Source organism: Saccopteryx bilineata, chromosome X (genome assembly GCF_036850765.1).
Source record: "Saccopteryx bilineata isolate mSacBil1 chromosome X, mSacBil1_pri_phased_curated, whole genome shotgun sequence".
NCBI classification, from domain to species: domain Eukaryota; kingdom Metazoa; phylum Chordata; class Mammalia; order Chiroptera; family Emballonuridae; genus Saccopteryx; species Saccopteryx bilineata.
The window spans coordinates 100,373,997-100,393,482 of NC_089502.1; the positions used below are offsets into that span (position 1 = coordinate 100,373,997).

Sequence of the window (19,486 nt, forward strand, 5' to 3'; positions counted from 1 at the left end):
TTTGTTTTTGTTTTTTTATTTATAATTTTATTTTTTTAATGGGGTGACATCAATAAATCAGGATACATATATTCAAAGATAACAAGTCCAGGTTATCTTGTCGTTCAATTATGTTGCATACCCAACACCCAAAGTCAGATTGTCCTCTGTCACCTTCTATCTTGTTGTCTTTGTGCCCCTCCCCACCCCCTATCCCTCTCCCATTCCCCCCTCCCCCCCGTAACCACCACACTCTTGTCAATGTCTCTTAGTTTCAGTATTATGTCCCACCTACGTATGGAATAATACAGTTCCTGGTTTTTTCTGATTTACTTATTTCGCTTCGTATCATGTTATCAAGATCCCACCATTTTGCTGTAAATGTTCCGATGTCATCATTTCTTATGGCTGAGTAGTATTCCATAGTGTATATGTGCCACATCTTCTTTATCCAGTCATCTATTGATGGGCTTTTTGGTTGTTTCCATGTCCTGGCCACTGTGAACAATGCTGCAATAAACATGGGGCTGCATGTGTCTTTACGTATCAATGTTTCTGAGTTTTGTGTCCCACAGTTTTTTAATCCACTCATTCACTGACAGACACTTGGGTTGTTTCCAGATCTTTGCTATTGTGGACAATGCTGCCATAAACATGAGGGTGCATTTCTTTCTTTGAATCAGTGATATGGTGTTCTTGGGATATATTCCTAAAAGTGGGATGGCTGGGTCAAAAGGCAGTTCCATTTTTAATTTTTTGAGGAATCTCCATACTGTTTTTCACAGTGGATGCACCAGTCTGTATTCCCACCAGCAGTACAGGAGGGTTCCCTTTTCTCCACATCCTTGCCAGCACCTGTCATGTGTTGTTTTGTTAATGAGCACCATTCTGAATGGTACCTATTTTATTTTAAAACTAGTATCTCTAGTGGCTAACACAGTGCCTGACACAATAGTAAGAGCTTAAACAAAATATGGGACAAATCAATAAGGATATCCAGAAACATTCACTTACTACTTCAGATGGCTATGCACTCCTGTAACTACATCAGTTTGTATTTTCAGTAACAATGTCAAAATTAAAGGTAAATCTGCTTTAAATATGACAGTTTAGATGCCACCATGATCTATATAGTTCTGAAAGGATTTTTATTTTTGTTTTGCAAAATCAACTCTAAAGTGCCACATTTTATTATACAGAGAAATTCACTGCTTTACTCTTTCTTTATAGTTAACTTTTAAGATCACGTTGTGTTTACTGTTTGATTGTAAGACCTGACATAGCTCTTGACCACAGTCTGTTGATCACCATAGAGGGTTAGGATTGGGTGGGAACATTTTCCCAGTTATTTTCTGAGGAAGGGGGAAGTGAACAGAGGATTCACTTAAGTTGATTTATCTACACTCTCTTGGCCAGATCCACTTGTGTGTGATCATGTGCATACACTTGTGGGACACCTGGTTAAGGTTCTCACGGGGAAGAGAACAGAGTTAACGGAATCTACAACTCTGGATTAAATGATTAACTTTGCCTCATTAGTACCATACTCCAACAGCTTCACATGGGAAAGTGTCGTACGGCATTTGTTACCCACCGTATAAATAGTTCCTGAAAAACGTGGGGATCCAAAGACTTCATCATCCTCATCAATAGTGACAATAGCTAGCACTTAGTGAGCATTTAATCTTTTCTGTTTTACATCTTTTAACACATTTCCCCCTATTATTGCATTTTACAAATAAGAAACCTAAAATAGAGTGAAATTAGGTAACTTGAATGAGATGAAATAGTTATTAAGTGTTGGAGTCTGGTTGGTTCTGAGCCCTGGAAGTCAGCCTCCAGAGCCTACTCTTAAATCTTTTTTGTTCTGCAATTCACAAAAGATAAAATGTTCTTTTTTGAAACGTACTCCTAAAATCCCAGCAGGAGCCCTCCTAGCTGTCAGCAGTCAGTGGTGACACCAAGTGGTAATATGCGTGTAATGCAGCCATCTCATACTCGCCATAATTCACTCTTGCCCAAGCTCTGCCAAATAACTACCATATTCCAAGTAAAGCCAGTATGCTCTCTCTATACCGGTAGCTTCATGATAAATCTGCTTATAACCAGATTGCCATCCTTTGACTGGTCTTTTTCTTGTCTCAAATAGTCGTTTTTTATAAGATTAGCTGGTATTTTGCATCTCGTTTCTATCTCCCCACATCATCGTTTCTATCTCTTCTTTCACTCCGTTATTTATCCTTTTTCTTTTCTCTTCAATTTCTGTTTTACTAGTGATTCTTCCTGTTAAATTTGCAAATAAGCCCCAGTTCCTCCTATTCTGCAATGACAAAACAAACCTCTCCTTGTACAATCACCCCAGATTAACTTTCTTAAAAAAGAGTTCCAATAAAGAGATTCCTAGCTTAAAAGCCTTAACTCTTTTTTTTTTTAATTTTTAATTTTTATTTTTTTACAGTGACAGAGAATCAGACAGAGGAATAGATAGGGACAGACAGGCAGAAACGGAGAGAGATGAGAAGCATCAATCATCAGTTTTTCATTGCTACACCTTAGTTGTTCATTGATTCCTTTCTCATATGTGCCTTGACCACGGGTCTTCAGCAGACTGAGTAACCCCTTGCTCGAGCCATCGACCTTGGGTCCAAGCTGGTGAGCTTTGTTCAAACAAGATGAGCCTGTGCTCAAGCTGGCGACCTCGGGGTCTCGAACCTGGGTCCTCTGCATCCCAGTCTGACGCTCTATCCACTGAGCCATGGCCCGGTCAGGCAAGCCTTAACTCTTTTTCAATCACTTTTTGAATTAAATACAAATCTCAGTCCAACATTCAGGATCCTGCAAAATTGGGCCTCAGTTTGCCTTCTGATTATATGTCCCACAATTATCCTATACTTCCCTACCCTAAGCTTTAACCTCACAGTTTCTCATATGTGATTTTTTTTCTCTCAAGCTGTTGCCTCCCCTTGGATTTACCTTTATCAGAGGACTCAGAAAACCTGATTTATGTAATCATGATTTAATTACTTTAATTAAATTATATTTATTTCCAGTTACTAATGGTTACCCCTCACCCACTTACCCATACACCACGAGTGCTTGAAAGCAAGGGCTATATGTTACCAGGTAAGAAAGTAAAAATTAGCTTGGACTGAGAAAGCAAAAATCTAGCCAGTCATCAGGTTGCAATAACAGACACCAATAGAGCCAGCTACAAATTTAACAGGGAAACAGTATTTCTTCAAACACATGCAGATGTCAAGTGATAATAACCCCCTTTATTTGAGTCAACATCACTTTTTTTTATTTACTGAGAAACTTTGTTCTCTACAATTAGAGACTATTAGAAAATTTGCTGCTTGAAATCATAGAAGTAAGAATAAAACTTCACATATTTGTCTGGAATGCATAAATTTCTCTGACACAGAGAAGCAGCGTGGATTTCCAATCCAGGTGCAGAGCTTCAGATAAGAGGTATTTGGACACAACATTCCACATTTATCTTTACTTTGTGGTTCCCAAGGAAACAGGACTGGGTTCACTTTGCAGTCCAGACCTGATGTTGACCCCTTCACACAGCCCTGCTTTGAGCTTACCAAAAACAATACTTCGTTTAAAATTCACCTAACCCCCCTTTCTCCTGAATCCTATAATGCCTCTTTTTCTTTGTTTGTTGAGATGTCCTATGGTTTCTCTGGTGTGGGATCTCTCTAATTTCAATGGGTCAAAAAGCCTGACTTTTTGGATTACAGATTTATCCTTGGTGGCTTTGTGCTGACTGGATGTTTTTGTATCCCAGGCCCCGTAGTTTGCCCAAGGTAAGCATTCAAAATTGCTTACTACGGTAGACTCTGAAATAGAGTACTGGGGTTCTAGTTAGATTACCTGGATTGATTATATGGACTCCAGTCTCAGTTCTACCAATAACTAATTAGTAGGATCATCTTGCATAAGTGAATGCATCTCATTGCCCTGTTTTTCTCTTCCGTAAAACGAGGGGCTGTTTCTTTCAATACTATGGTAAGGGCTTTGGTATCAGGTAGACCCAGGTTGGAATCCTAGTTCTACCACTTACTAAGACCAGTAGTTTTTGCTTTTTCTGGTCCTCTATTTCTATTTTAATTATTGAAATGCATATAATACTAAACACTGCTGTGTAGACTTTCCAGTGCAATGAGGATCAAGTTGGCTGTTACAAGCATCACTTTATTTGATCATTATCCTTACTTCTATTATATGAGCTAGGACAACTTTACCTTTCTGTGCCTCTGTTTCTTTCAAAATAAAACTGGAGAAATAATAGTACGTACTCAAATGGGGTTATTGTGGACATTAAATGAGTTGAAAAAAGTGAAGGGCTTGAACAGTGTCTCGCATATCATTAGAGGCTCAAAATACTACGTGAGCTAATATAATTATTATTCGATTTCTACTACTAACTACTCCGTGGGCCAGGAGCTCAAGATAAACAGTTTCATTCTAAGTACAAAACCAAAAAATGTACCGCAGGCTCGAAACAGTGAAACTTAACACAGTATTTCTCTTTCAAAAGCATTTGACATGCCCAGTAATTGGTTAGGACCCGCCCAATTCTCATTAAATATGGCAGCAAGCTGGGCTGGCCTATTGCGGCTGCGCACGCAGAAACCCCTCCCAGAGCCTCGATCTCAGCTGCAGCCTGGGCCCCGCGGCCTCCGGAGCTGGCATCGCCCCCTCCTCGCTCCGCGGAGGTGCGGGGAGAGGGCTGGCCAGGGCGCGCACGCGCAGACGACAGCTGCGCTTGGCCGATACTTGGCAAGGCGCCTGTCACATGAGCCGCGCGCCCGCTCCGCTCCCTCTCCACCCCGCCGGGTTGTGAATGAAGCTCTGCCTGCTACGTGGGGCGCTAGCTCAACTTCGTGTTCTGGACGCCAGAGTTGACTGAGCGCTTGGCCCGCCAGCGGCAGACACGGGCTCCACGGCTCCGAACCTCGGCGACAGGTAAAGACAGATGAGCTGTCCTTTCCCCTACAGGTCCTTCGCGGCCCGCTAGTCCCTGGCCCACCGCCGGCGCACCCCCTGGGCGCAGCGACAGGGGGAAGCGCTCCCTTGCTGGCTCGGCCCCCAGGGATGGGGGTTCCCCGTGCCGAGCCGCCGCCGCCTGACACTCGAAGGAGTTAGACCGGCTAGTTTTAGCCAGCGCAGGGCGGCATCTTCCCGGGAACCCAGCCCTAGTCTCCGAGCAAGGGTCCCTGCGCTGTCCCAGCAAAGTTTTCTCGTGGAGCTGCGCCAAGCCTGTCTCACTTTTGAATGGAGGAGTTTAGCTGCGGGCGACCCCTTTCCAGGACTGTAGCAGGGTGGCTTTGGCTGGTAAAGCTCTGTCAAGGCCCGTTTCTTCTCCTTTCTGCTCTGAACTCACAGTTTGGTGTGGGTCTTAGAAAAGTGAAGTCCAAACTCTCAGAAAACTAGTTGCTGTGAGTTTTCCTTTTCCCACTTAAAGCGGGCGGGTAGCCGATTCTTTCCAGACTTTCACGGCTTGCGTCTGAGCTCCTTCTTCATAACGAAGGGCTCTTCCTTCAAATTGTTGTGCCTTTATCTTCATAAATTTCAGAGAAAATCAGTTTCCTGGACTGCCAAATGAAGTTGTACGTGTGCCCATGTAATAACGTCAGTGTAAGCTATCTTGAATAACAGAAATCCAGAAGCGTGGAGCACAAAAAGCTAGTAAGAATCTGCTGTACAGAAACGCCATACATTTATTGGCAATTACCCGGGTTGGACTTCAGAGATGTTAAATTTCGCCTGGTCCCACCAGGCGCGGGTCAGTACTAGTAAACTGTCCTCGAAATAAGAGGGGGGTGGGGAAGAAAACAAACTCAAACACTGTTCCAGGTTCCAGATAAATCATCAGAATGTTTTTTTGTTTTTTTTTCTGGCGAATCCATCCTAGGACTTTGTGAACTTTTCTTTGTCCAAAGCATTGTCTTTTCTCTTTTAGTGTTTTTGAGATGTGTACACATTCACACTTTGTCCTTGAACAATTCATTAAAGAAGACCAAAATGATGACTCTCAAGTTTGTAGTAGTCTTCAGTACTTGTGCGCTAATGCTTTCATTTCAGGGTGGAGGTGTTGCTTGTATAAATGCTATGGAAATAGCAATGTACTTTGATATTCACCAGGTCAAAAAGGTGAGTTATTTTTTTTTCTCTAAAAATGCAGGTTGGCTGGCCCTCGCCAGGTAGCTCAGTTGGTTAGAGCATTACCCCAAGGTTGTGAGTTAGATCCCTGGCCAGAATACACAGAAGGTAGAAGGATCAACCAATGAATGCATAGATAAGTGAAAACAACAAATCAATCTATTTTAAACTTCAAGTAGTCACACAATTTGCTGTCCCTTCTACAAATTTTTAATATAAAATTGGGGTTTGGGGAGGGCAATTGGATATTATGCTGCTCTTCATTCCGGAAAACATGGATCGTCAAGATAAGAAAGATGCTTAAAAATGACCTCAATCCAACCACCCATCCTTTGAGATTCTGAAATCCATTGTTGAAGAGCCAGTGATTCACACAAAATTCAACAGTACTCAGTGCCAATATGAACTGACTTTAGGTCTCCCCATTTTATCTTTCTTCAGTGATTCCTTGATGCTTAGGGGGAGTTTGACACTCTGCCTGTGCCTGCATATTTTGAAAGAGAGGTTCAGGAAGGGATCTGAATTGTCAAGGATTTGAATTTTTTTCATTTAGATATACATTTTTCTGTTTATATTTTCAGATTTGATGCTTGAGCATCTGGCAGAGAGGAAGACCACACTGCTGCTGTTCCATCTCCATCCCATTCCAGCCTCCCTACAGAACTGGGGGGCTCTGGGAAACCCTGAGCCTGTGACCCCAACGTGGGAGTGGATAGGATCAACATGGCCATGTGGCAGAGTAAGAAATTAGCACTCATTCCTCTAACTGGTTTTTCCTCCTTCTCCATCCTCCATCCCCCTCCCCTAAGTTAGTGGCAGGCAGCCAGCTGTTCCTTTAATTTAACTCTTTGTCTTCACAAGGACAAAGCTTATTAGTTTGAAAGAAGTTGCTGCTAACTAGAAGTTTAAACTGTTTTAAAGTGGGGATGGAGGTATGGTGAGGGACATAGAAGGAAAATATTGTGTCAGAAGCATTTTCAAAAAACTCCCTTTGTTTGAACGTGTACTTGTGGGGGTTGTATGTGTGGGAATTGGATATTTTTTCATATTTGTGTTTTTTTTTATTTGTTAATGACAATTTTCTATCATAAGGTTCTCAAAGGTGAGGGAGACAGATGTCAACACCTCCTTGACTTCCTCTTCTCAATAAAGACTTTAAAGCATGTTTAATGTTACAATGTTTATGTTTGGTGATAGAAAGAAAATTCCTGTTTTAATATTATGAACTACCCGAGAGCAAAGCTCAATGATATATTTCCTGATGGATTATATCTCTTGTGAAACCTGTGAATTGCTACCAGCACAAAGTTATTTTTTTATTTTTCGTGGGGTTTAGGATTAGGCCCTTTGGGAGAGTATTGGTATCTCCAGGGCTGTGTGGGAGTTTTACGTTTATCAAAGTTTGGGAGTGTAGGTTTAAGAAATGATAGAAAAACCCTACCCAAATTGGTTTATGACCCACAAAAGGTTAAGGATGGGGTAGAATGAAGAGCCCAGATGTTTATAATTATTTAACATGTAGGTTTGTTGGCGGTCTAATGTAGCTTTTAAAACTGTCTCCTGTTGGTTATGGTTTCAAGTATGTAGTCACACAAATGTAACAACTACTTTTGATGTAAGAGTTAAAAACATTTGTTGAAATGGGATTCAGCCTGTGTGCCCACTTTGACTCGCACAATGGGCATTTATCGGGAGCAGTTTGAATATTCTTGTTTAAATCCTTAAGATATTCTTTCATTTAATAAACAGAATACAGAGATAAATAACACATGGAACCCTAGACAGCTCCATGTCTTATGGGAAAGACAGACAAATAAACAAAAATTGTGTCAGGCTGTAGAAGTATTATAATAGGGAGGGGGGGAAGATGTGTTAGATGCCCAGAGGAAAGCATAATGAACTCTGAGTTTTGAGCTGGTCTAAAAAAAACAAAACAAAACAAAAAAAAAACGAGTGGGAGTTTGCCAGATGGGCAAATGAGAGAATTGCATTCTGGGCAGACAGAGAAGCACTGTTTGGGAACTTTTAAGTTGCTCTGTTTGCCTTGTGTGAGATGTGTGGGGCATGACCTCATATGAAGCCAGGAAGGGAGTCGGGGGCCAGATAAAAAAGAACCTTGTGTGTTCTAGGGAGGATTTTACACTATCCTGAAGACAAAGATTCTAAACAGGGAAGTAATGTAATCAGATTTAGTGTTAGACAGATGACTTTGGCAGCAGTGTTGAAGTGGGACTGGAGCTGCAGCGAATGAAAGCCAAGAGCCATTTGGGAAATTTCTGGTATAGTGGTTTTGGAAAGAGATGGTGAAGGTCTGCGCAGAAGCAGAGGCAACAAAGATAGAGAGAAAGAAATGAATTCTAGGAATGTTCTGTGACGGGATGTGGAAGGAAGTGAGCCTGGGTTGATACCCAGTTTGGGTGTCTGGGGCCATTGGTGCTATTCACTCATATAAGGAATGTGGGAGGAGATGAGAAGGGCATGGGTATTGTGGGAACAAACTTATTGTATCTCATTTTATTTTTCCTGTTTTGTTTGAGACATCCGTGGGCTGTCAGGTCCTGAAAGTAAGGAACTGCAGTTTGTGTAGATGGGGATCTGAAGTTTTGTTCCAAAGGATGCATAAAGAGCTTGTATGTTTTCTCTGTGTTTAATGAAAACATCATTAGTGGTTAATGTTTTATTTACTTTATAATACAGAAATTTTAATGGATAACAATTCTTAACAAAAAAGTCATTCATTATTTTCCTAACAAATAATATATTTTGCTACCTCAGCCCCTAAAATCTGATCTGTTTAAAATTATATTGGAGTAAAATCTAATTTTTCTAGCATTAGTGAAGAGTGGAGTATTGCACATAAGTAACTGCAGCTTATTTTTTGTTTTGTGCAACCTCTAAAGTGATAAGCACAGTACAGTGATGATTTTGGTGGTAGTATCGTATAGTAGTTAAAGTATGGGACTGGGTTCAACTCAGTTGTTTCCATCATTTTTGGTAGTTGTGAGACCTTAGTCAACTCCCTAAACCTCTCTGAATCTCAGTTTCTCTTTTGTAACATGGGGATAATAATAGAACTCACAATAATAGGGTTGTTGTGAAGATTAAGTTAATACATGAAATGTACTTGGAACATAGTGTTCTATAAGTGTGTGTGCCATTATTAGTAGTAGTGAGATGTCTAGAATATTGTATCTCATATAATAAATGCTCAGGAAAATTTAGCAATAGCTATTTTGTTCCCACTATTACACTTCTTCTTCTACTACTATTATTATCACTATTATTTTGTTATAGACTGGGGTGGGATTAGGACTGTGTTCTGGGCAGGGGATTTCATGTTGTCCTTGGAAGATCTGCCCTGTGGTAGTCTGTTTGAGTCTTTGGGTAGAGCTTTAGAGCTGAAGAGATCCTTAGAAAACATCTAGCCCAACCTCTAGAGGTTAAGTGACATGCACATGGTCATACAGGTTGATAGTAGTGACAGGACTCAAGCTCAGGTCTCCTGATTCCCTATTCCAATTTTCTTTACATAAGCTCTTGGGAGAGGGTATGTGTGGGCCTTCCAGCTGAGGGAAGCTCTGAGTCAGTCCCTGGAGCTAGCTGAGGAACTTTAAGTGCTAGAGGAAGCCAAGTTTTCTTAGTTTCTCATGTCAATGCTGTCCAGTTTCTCCATGGAGAACTGGGTCAGAATTCCCATACCTCTTAAACACGGCCAACATTATTATTTTGACTTCCTTTGATAGAATCCTCTATTATATTTCCTGGCCACTTTAAACAGAATGTACTAAGCATAATTTAATATTTTTGATAACTCAAGGTCATTATTAATAACATTACTTTTATTGGCTGAATAGTCAAGAAAATGTTGAAGAGAAGACTAGCCATTTGGGATACGATCAAGTTGGAGACTTGTGTTGGCAGTTGTTATTTATTTATTCTTTTAATATTTATGAAGCACCAGTTGTGCACCAGTCACTATGCTGGACCTTAGAGATGTAATGGTTAGTAAAAAAAAGGTATGACCTCTATCCTCCTGGAGCTTACCAATAAGATAAAGGTAGCATTTCAAATTCATGTAATGATTTAATACTTGACAAGTATGCTGAAATGATTTGGAAAAATGATACCAATGTAAATTTAGAAGGATTAAATAGTTTTTTTTTTTAATAAAGGAGAGGGTACACAGAATTGCCTGTGGTGTTTTTAACAATATTCCTGCTCAGTCAGGTCTCATCTACCCAGATTATGATTCAGTCTTAAAACCTGAGCATTTAAAGAAGTTCTGTAAGCAATTCTCATGTGATGTGTAATGCTGTTTGGGAATTGCTGCATTAAAATTCTAAAGGTCTTTTTTTTTTTTTTTTAAAGAGAAATGATAAAGGAACTAAAACTATATGAGACTATATAATCTTGGGGTAGGGAAAATATATGCATAATATGAAATGTAGAATAATAAAATAATATAATCAACTATATGATAAATTTAAATTTCTGCACAAAACCATAAATAAAGTTAATGAGAAAACTAGAAACAGTTGCAACAAGACTCGTTATCTTTAAGACATAAGGACTTACAGAGCAGGAAGAAAAATGAAAGAATTTACTAGAAAAATGTGCAAAGGATGGGAATAAGAAAATACATAAATGAATAAATTTAAAATAGCCAGTAAACATTAAAAAAAAAATCTTAATAGTGAAGAAAGGGGATTTAAAATGGCGTACCATTTTCTCCAATAAAATTTTCAAAGATTAAAAAAGCATTGTTCACAATACAGAAGATCTGGAAACAACCCAAGTGTCCGTCAGTGGACGAGTGGATTAAAAAAGCTGTGGTACATATATACAATGGAATACTATGGAGCCATGAAAAGGAAGGAAATATTACCTTTTGCAACAACATGGATGGACCTGGAAACTATTATATTAAGTGAAAGAAGCCAGGAGAGAAAGAAAAATATATGACCTCACTCATTTGAGGAATCCAATGAACAATGTGAACTGAGGAACGGAATTAAACCTGAAGGGGAGGGGGGAGGGAGCTGTTGGGAGGGAGTTAAGGGAGAAGTTGAGGGGAATACGGGGGGGGGATGCATTCGGGGAGACACTAGAATCTATGTAAACGCAATAAATAAATTTAAAAAATTTCAAAGATTAAAAAAGAATGAATGCCAAAACTCAGTATTGGTAAGGACATGCTCACACATTTCTGATGGAAATGTCAATATGGCAATACTTATCAAAGCTTTTGACTAAGTAATTCTTTTTTTTAATACTTTATTTATTGATTTTATAGAGGAGAGAAAGAAAGAGAGAAAGAGAAAGAGAAAGAGAGAGAAGTATGTGTGTGTGGGGGGAACAGGAAGCATCAACTCCTAGTTGCTTCATAGTTGCTTCTTGTATGTGCCTTGAAATAGCAAACCCAGGTTTTCAAACCAGCAACCTCAGCATTCCAGGTTGTCACTCTGTCTACTACACTACCACAGGTTAGGCTAACCCAACAATTTCTTTTCTTGGAATTTATCCTAAGGAAATAATGAAGGATGCACAAAGATGTATGGATAAAGATAGATATATATTTTACCTCACTACTTAAGTCTTTATTGTAACACTTTATTTTTTATTAATTTATTTTATTAAATTTTAAAATTTATTATATTAACATTGTTTCAAGTGTCCCATTCAATGTAATATCTTCAACCCCCCACAGCGTGCCCTCCATGATACCCCTTTTGACATCCCTACCTCCCTCTCCCGTTCCCTCTGTGACTTTCTGCCCTGTTATCTGCATCTGAGTGTCATGCATATATAATTTCATTAATCTCTTCACCTTCTCTGATCTCATCCCCTCATCCCCCTTCCATCTGACAGCTGTCCCTCTGCTCCCTGTGACCCTGCCTCTGCCTCTATTCCGTTCCTCAGTTCACTGTGTTCATTAGATTCCACATATAAATGAGTTAACATGATATTTGTCTTTCTCTGCCTGGCTTATTTCACTTAGCATAATAACCTCCAGGTCCATCCATACCATCATAAAAGCTAAGATTTCCTTCTTTTTCATGGCTGCAGAGTATTCCATTGTGTATATGTACCACTGCTTTTTTATTACCTCGTCCACTGATGGACACTTAGGCTGTTTTCAGATCTTGGCTGTTGTAAACAATGCTGCAATAAACATGGGGGTGCATATCTTCTTTGAATTCGTGTTTTGGGATTCTTGAGATATATTTCTAAAAGTGGGATAGCTGTGTCAAAAGGCAGTTCCATTTTTAATTTTTTGAGGAAACACCATACTGTTCTCCACAGTGGCTGCACAAGTCTGCATTCCAACCAGCAGTGCAGGAAGGTTCCCTTTTCTCCACACCCTCACCAGCACTTTGTGTGTTGATTTGTTAATGAATGCCATTCTAATAGGTGTGACTATGGTATTTCATAGTGGTTTTAACTTGCATTTCTCTGATGATTAGTGACGTTGAACATTTTCTCATATACCTATTGATCAGCTCTATGTCCTCTTTGGAGAAGTGTCTATTCAGTTCCTTTGCCCATTTTTTAACTGGTTTGTTTACTTTCCTAATGTTGAGTTTTAGAAGTTCTTTATAAATTTTGGTTATTTACCCCATACCAGATGTCAGTGAATATATTCTCCATTGAGTGGGTTGCCTTTTTATTTTGTCAATGGTGTCTTTTGCTGTGTGAAAGCTTTTTAGTTTGATAATAGTCCCCTTTGTTTATTTTGTCCTTTATTTCACTTGTTCGCAGAGATATTTTGGCAAAAATATTGCCACGAGAGATATCAGATAGTTTACTGCCTATGTTTTCTCCCAAGATTTTTATGGTTTCATGACTTCCATTTAAGTCTTTTATCCATTTTGATTTTGTGAATGGTGTAAGTTGGTAGTATAGTTTTATTTTTTGCAAGTACCTATCCAATTTTCCCAACACCATGTATTAAAGAGACTACTTTTACTCCATTATATATACTCTTGCCTCCTTTGTCAAATATTAATTGACCATAAAGGCATGGGTTTATTTATGGTTTCTCTGTCCTGTTCTATTGATCTGTATGTCTGTTCTTATGCCAGTACCAAAAACATAAACCAGCTTTTTGTTTTGATTACAATGGCCTTGTAGTATAATTTGATATCAGGAAGTGTGGTACCTCCCACTTTGTTCTTCATTTTCAAGATTGCTGAGGCTATCCAGGTTCTATTTTGGCCTGAAATAAATTTTTGAAATACTGTATTTGTTCTAGATCTGTGAAGTATACCATTGGTATTTTAATAGGAATTGAATTGAATCTATAGATTACTTTGGGTAGTATGGACATTTTAATGATGTTAATTCTTCCTGTCCATGTATACGATACATGCTTCCAGTTGTTTGCATCTTCCTTGATTTCTTTTTTCTTTTTCTTATAATTTTCCAAGTACAAATCTTTTAACTCCTTGGTTAAATTATTTTTATTTTGTTGCAATAGTGAAGGGGATTTTTTCCCCTAATTACTCTTTCTGACAATTTATTGTTGATGTATAAAAATGCCTCTGATTTCTGAATATTAATTTTGTATCCTACCATCTGAACTATGTATGTTGAATAAGAGTGGTGAAAGGGGGTACCTCTGTCTTATTCCTGATCTTAAGGGGACTGCTTTTAATTTTTGCCCCTTGAGTATGATGTTGGCTGTGGGTTTGTCATAGATGGCCTTTATTTATGTTGAGGTATGTTCCCTGTATTCCCACTTTGCTCAGAGTTTTTTTTTTTTTATCATAAATGGGTGCTGGACTTTATCAAATACTTTACCTGTGTCTGTTGATATGATCATATGATTTTTATCTTTCTTTTTGTTTATGTGATGAATCACGTTTTTTGATTTGCGGGTATTGTACCAGCCTTGCCTCCCCAGAATAAATCCCACTTGATCGTGATGTATGATCTTTTTAATGTATCGTTGGATCCGGTTTGCTAATATTTTGTTGAAAATTTTAGCATCTATGTTCATCAGGGATATTAGCCTATAGTTTTATTTTGTTTTTTTTTTTTTTTGTTTTGTTTTTTTGTAGTGTATTTACCTGGTTTTGGAATTAGGATAATGCTTGTCTCGTACAATGAGCTCGGAAGTTTTCCCTCCTCTTGAATTTTTTTGAATTGTTTGAGAAGGATAGTGTTATTTCTTCTTTGAATGTTGGGTAAAATAGGCCAGTGAAGCCATCTGGTTGAGGACTTTTGTTTGCTGGGAGTTTTTTGATAACTGTTTCAATTTAATTTATTGTAATTGGTTTGCTTACATTTTCTGATTCTTCTAGATTTAATTAAGGAAGATTGAATTTCTAGGAATTGATCCATTTTGCCTAGGTGGTCCAATTTTTTGGTGTATCATCTTCATAGTATTTACTTAATGTCAGTTGTTACTTCTCCACTTTCATTTCTAATTTTAATTATTTGGTTCCTTTCTCTTTTTTTCTTGATGCATCTGGTTAGAGGTTTATAAGTCTTGTCTACCTTTACAAAGAACCAGCTCTTGGTTTCATTGTACTTTTGTATTTTTTTTATCCTCAATGTCATTTATTTCCTCTCTGATCTTTATTATTTCCTTCCTTCTATTTCCTCTGGGGTTTATTTGTTGTTCTTTTTCTATTTCTTTTAGGTGCAGGGTTAGGTTGTTTATTTGAGATTTTCCTTGCTTCTTAAGATATGCCTGTAATGCTATGAACTTCCTTCTCAAGTCTGCTTTTGCTGTGTCTCATAGATTTTGGGTTGCTGTATGTTTATTTTCATTTGTTTCAAGGAAATTTTTGATTTCCTTGATCTCATTGTTAACCCATTTGTTATTTAATAATATGCTATTTAGCCTACAAGTGTTTGAATGTTTTTCTATTGTAGTTGATTTCTAGTTTCATATCATTGTGATCAGAGAAGATGCTTGATATGATTTTAATCTTCTTAAATTTGAGATTTGTTTTGTGTCTTAACATGTGGTCTATCCTAGAAAATGTACCATGAGCACTTGAAAATAATGTATATTCTGCTGCTTTGGGGTGTAATGTCCTGAAGATATGAATTAAATCTAGTTGGTCTAGAGTGTCATTTAAGGCTGCTGGTTCTTTGTTAAATTTCTGTCTGCAGGATCTATCCATTGATGTTAGTGGAGTATTAAAATCCCCTACTATTTTTTGTATTGCTGTCAATCTCTCTCTTTATGTTCCTCAAAACCTGCTTTATATATTTAGGTGCTCCTATATTGGGTGCATAAATATTTACAATGGTTATATCCTCCTGTTGGATTGCTCCCTTTATCATTATGTAGTGATCTTCCTTGTCCCTTACTATCGCCTTTGTTTGAAAGGCTATTTTGTGAGATATAAGTATTACTACCCCAGCTTTTGTTTTTTCATTTGCATTTGCATGAAATACTTTTTTTCATCCCCTCACTTACAGTCTATGTATATCTTTTGTTCCGAAGTGGGCTCTTGTAGATAGCATATATATGGGTCTTTTTTTCTTGTACATGTAGCTACCCTATGTCTTTTGATTGGAGCATTTAATCCATTTACATCTAAGGATATTATTGATAACTACTTATTTATTGCCATTTTAGTCTTTAAACCTACAATCCCTTTTCCTCAATTTCTTTTTTCCTTTGCTCTTTTTACAGCAGGCCCTTTAACATTTTTTGCAGTACTGGTTTGGTTGTAATGCACTCTTAGAGCCTTTTTTTTTTTTTTGTCTGGGAAGCACTTTATTTTTCCTTCAGTTTTAAATGGTAGCTTTGCTGAATAGAGTAGTCTTGGTTGTAGGTTCTTGTTTTGCATCACTTTGAATATTTCTCGCCAATACCTTCTGGTCTGAAGTGTTTTCTGTTTAGAAGTCAGATGTCATCCTTATGGGGGCTCCTATATTGGTAATTAACTGCTCTTCTCTTGCAGCTTTTACATAGTATTCTTTGTCTCTTAACTTTGGCATTTTAATTATGATGTGTCTTGGTGTAGGCCTCCTTGGTTTCATCTTTAATGGAACTCTCTGTGCTTCTTGAACTTGGGAGGTCTCTTGGTCAGGAGCTCAGTATGGGGAATGTGGCCCCTACTCCATCACTTAATTCCTTAGACACTATTAGATACTCCAAATCTATTTCTCCCCAGCGAGGTGAGCAGCTATTTCAGATTGAGTGGGGCCAGGATTCCCCTCCACTGAAGTTCTTCTGGCTGGTGAGCCCCTCATCTCAGGGAAGAAGACCGAGAGAGCCCTCCCCTTGGGATGACTGTGTCCCCCCCCAAAAGTGATTAAGCCCTTCAACTGGACCCAACAATAGGCTCTAGGGTACCCACACCTTGAATGTCCATGTTCCAAGCCTCTCTCCTTTCCCCCTGTGGAACCTAGCCCAGGGGGCAGAATATCCAGGACCTCGGCTGGCCGACTGTTAAGCTCTACACTGACCAGTGCACGTGAGCCACTGTGCAGGTGCTGAGCACAGAAAGCAGAATTCGCCTCAGTTCTGCCTGGTTTTTGATGAGCCCTCTCTTTGGACATGCTGCCAGCAAGGGTTGTTAGGTCTTGAATCGTTGTTCTCCATAGCTGGTCACTGGATGTGCTGGCCATAGGCCTCCCTGGAGGGAATCCAATGCGGACCAGTGCAGTACAGTGCCTGTGACTGGCCCTCAGTGACCTTCTTGGAGCAATCCAGAGTTTGTGGCTGCCTCTGCTGGGCCCAGGTGCAGATGGAAATACCAAGCTGCCTACCTAGGTTGGCTTTTACCCACTCTGTGCCTAGAAGAAGGTCAGAAAAAGGCCAATGTTCCCTGATTTCCACCTCCTGTGGCCTTTGTCTTGTGGCCACTGAAACAAAAACCTCTCATAGAGTCTAGAGCCTGGGGAAATTCATGGATTAGGAAGGGTGGTGAGTGTGTCTCTCAACCCTCAGCCTCAGGTGTCAGTCTGTCCTGACTTTTCACAGACCTCAGTAGAGTGTGGCCTCTGAAACCCAGAGATGTGGTCTTCCGTCAGTTTGGACAGTTTTTACTGAATCTCATGCAAGTTGGAAGTACTAGTCATATTCTCAGGAGAGTGTGGGAGAAAGCTCCAGCCTCAACGCCAGAAAACTGAGTCCCTGATGCACCCCCTGCTTCCAGCCTTTTCGGAATAGCCCCATCTCCTTACGGTGGGGCAGGAGAGCCTTGCGAGAGTGACACAGTTACTTTTCCTGAGGCTGATGCTGCATGGAGGGGACTGCTCCACCCAAGGAAGATGGCAACTACTGTATTGCAGAATGACTCAGCACAGGGGTTCCTGTGGCGCCCCCCACAGTGTCTCTTCCTGGGCCACCAACTTCACACTCTCCTCATGTAACTCCAGTCCTCTCAGCCCTCCCCTGCTGGAACCCCAGATAAGAGGCTGTGAACAAGATTTCAGTATTGGCCCTTTAGATGGAGCCTGTGTCTCCAAGAGGTCCGTCTCTTTTTCACAGACAGAAACCTTGGTTCTTTTCACTGCCAAATGCTGTGTGTGCACCTCTTCTAGGCTCTGGGGCTCTAGGCAGGGGCTCCGGGTCTGGGGCTGAGGACACTCGCCTCTCAGGGCGACCCTCCCCACAGTGAGAGTCCTTCCAGACCCTCTGCCGCCACTGGCTCTTGGAAATGGGACAGCCCTTTCCGCATCTCTGCCCTTCCTACCAGTCTCAGTGTGGCATCTGTGATCCTTGGTTATGTACTTCTCTTCATTTAGTCCAAAGTTGGTTTTTCAAGATGATTGTTCTTTAAGTTTAGTTGTAATCCAGTTTGGTCCTAGAAGGTGACAATTGAAACGTCCTCCAGTCTGTCACCATCTTGTAATCTCTCAATAAAGATATTGATTGCAACATTTTTTTTTTTACAGAGACAGAGAGTCAGAGAAAGGGATAGATAGGGACAGACAGACAGGAACGGAGAGAGATGAGAAGCATCAATCATTAGTTTTTTGTTGCGACACCTTAGTTGTTCATTGATTGCTTTCTCATATGTGCCTTGACTGTTGGCCTTCAGCAGACCGAGTAACCCCTTGCTCAAGTAACCCCAGCGACCTTGGGTCCAAGCTGGCAAGCTTTTGCTCAAACCAGATGAGCCCGCACTCAAGCTGGCAACCTCGGGGTCTCGAACCTGGGTCCTCCGCATCCCAGTCTGATGCTCTATCCACTACCTGGTCAGGTGATTGCAACATTTTTTATAGTGGAAACATTGATAGCACTTGTATTCTGATGCATTGATACAATCAAATACTATAGTTACTAAAAATGATAACGTGGAATTCTATTTATTAACAGAGAATTAAGTTCATGATATGATATTAAATGGTGGGACAGTAGTAAGTACATCTCAATTATCAATAGTTAGAAGTCTGGACTCTGAGCTTAGGGCTGGATTGAAATCTCAGATGTTGGGAAGTTACTGACTTAGTGTTCTTCAACTTCCACATCATTAAAAGAGGGATTAAATAGCAACTAATTAGCAATGAACCTAATAGTTCTCAACTTGTACACACCCATTAGGATCCCTTGGGTATCTCTTAAACCTTCCCAGGCCCAGGCCCTTTTAAATTGGAATCTCTGGGGACAGGATGTAGATTTTTGGAAGCCCCCCATGTGACTCCAGTGTGTAGACAAGTTTGGGAACTGCTGAGCTGATGTGTAGGGTGGCTAGGAGGATTAAATGAGAAAATTACAGTGTCTGGCATGTGGTAAGTAGTCAGTACATGGTAACTCAGTACACATTATTGGTAACTGCTGTTTTTATAGTATAATCCATTTTAATATATGTGTTTATATTCATATGTAAATAACATAAAGAACAGTCTGAGGGGATATCCACAAAGGTATTTAAAAAAGAAATCACAGTTTATTTTTTGCTTATTTGTATCTAATTTTTCTGTAAGTAACATGGATTCCCTGTTAATTTGAAAAAGGATAATTTCTGAAGGAAATATCAGATATATGTGTACAGATTTATATACTAAGGTATTTATAATAGTGGAAAACTGAAGACACAATTTCCATAGTAAGTGGAATGTAAATAAATTATGGTAGGTCCACAGAACATAAAAAATAAAAACTAAGGCTGAAGAAAATCTTCATGATATAATAGAAAAGTATGGGATTATCCCATTTCTGGCTTTTTAATTTAAATGTAGGCTTTTGTGTATCTCTATGTGCTTCATGTTACATATACAGTACACGTACAAATGTAACGATCAATACAGAATGGAAGAAAATGAAACAGCTGCTTTTATTTTTCCTTTTTCTACTTTTTCAATTGTATGTAATGAATATGTATTACTTTTGCAGTCAGAAAACAAGTATTTGAAAATATGA

At 39.4% G+C, this 19,486-nt stretch overlaps 1 protein-coding gene across 2 annotated transcripts in view; it reads left to right on the forward strand.

Annotated features, from left to right (window-relative positions):
* The first annotated feature begins 4,648 nt into the window (after positions 1-4,648).
* CLCN5 (chloride voltage-gated channel 5) overlaps positions 4,649-19,486 on the forward strand; it is a 225,669-nt gene continuing 210,831 nt past the window's right edge. The window contains exons 1-3 of one of the 2 annotated variants that reach the window (XM_066248951.1): positions 4,649-4,956; positions 6,076-6,144; positions 6,735-6,892. In XM_066248951.1, the coding sequence (XP_066105048.1) occupies positions 6,877-6,892 (16 nt within the window). In that variant the 5' untranslated portion in view covers positions 4,649-4,956; positions 6,076-6,144; positions 6,735-6,876. The remainder of the gene's footprint in view (positions 4,957-6,075; positions 6,145-6,734; positions 6,893-19,486) is intronic. The other variant, XM_066248950.1, reaches the window with a different exon arrangement.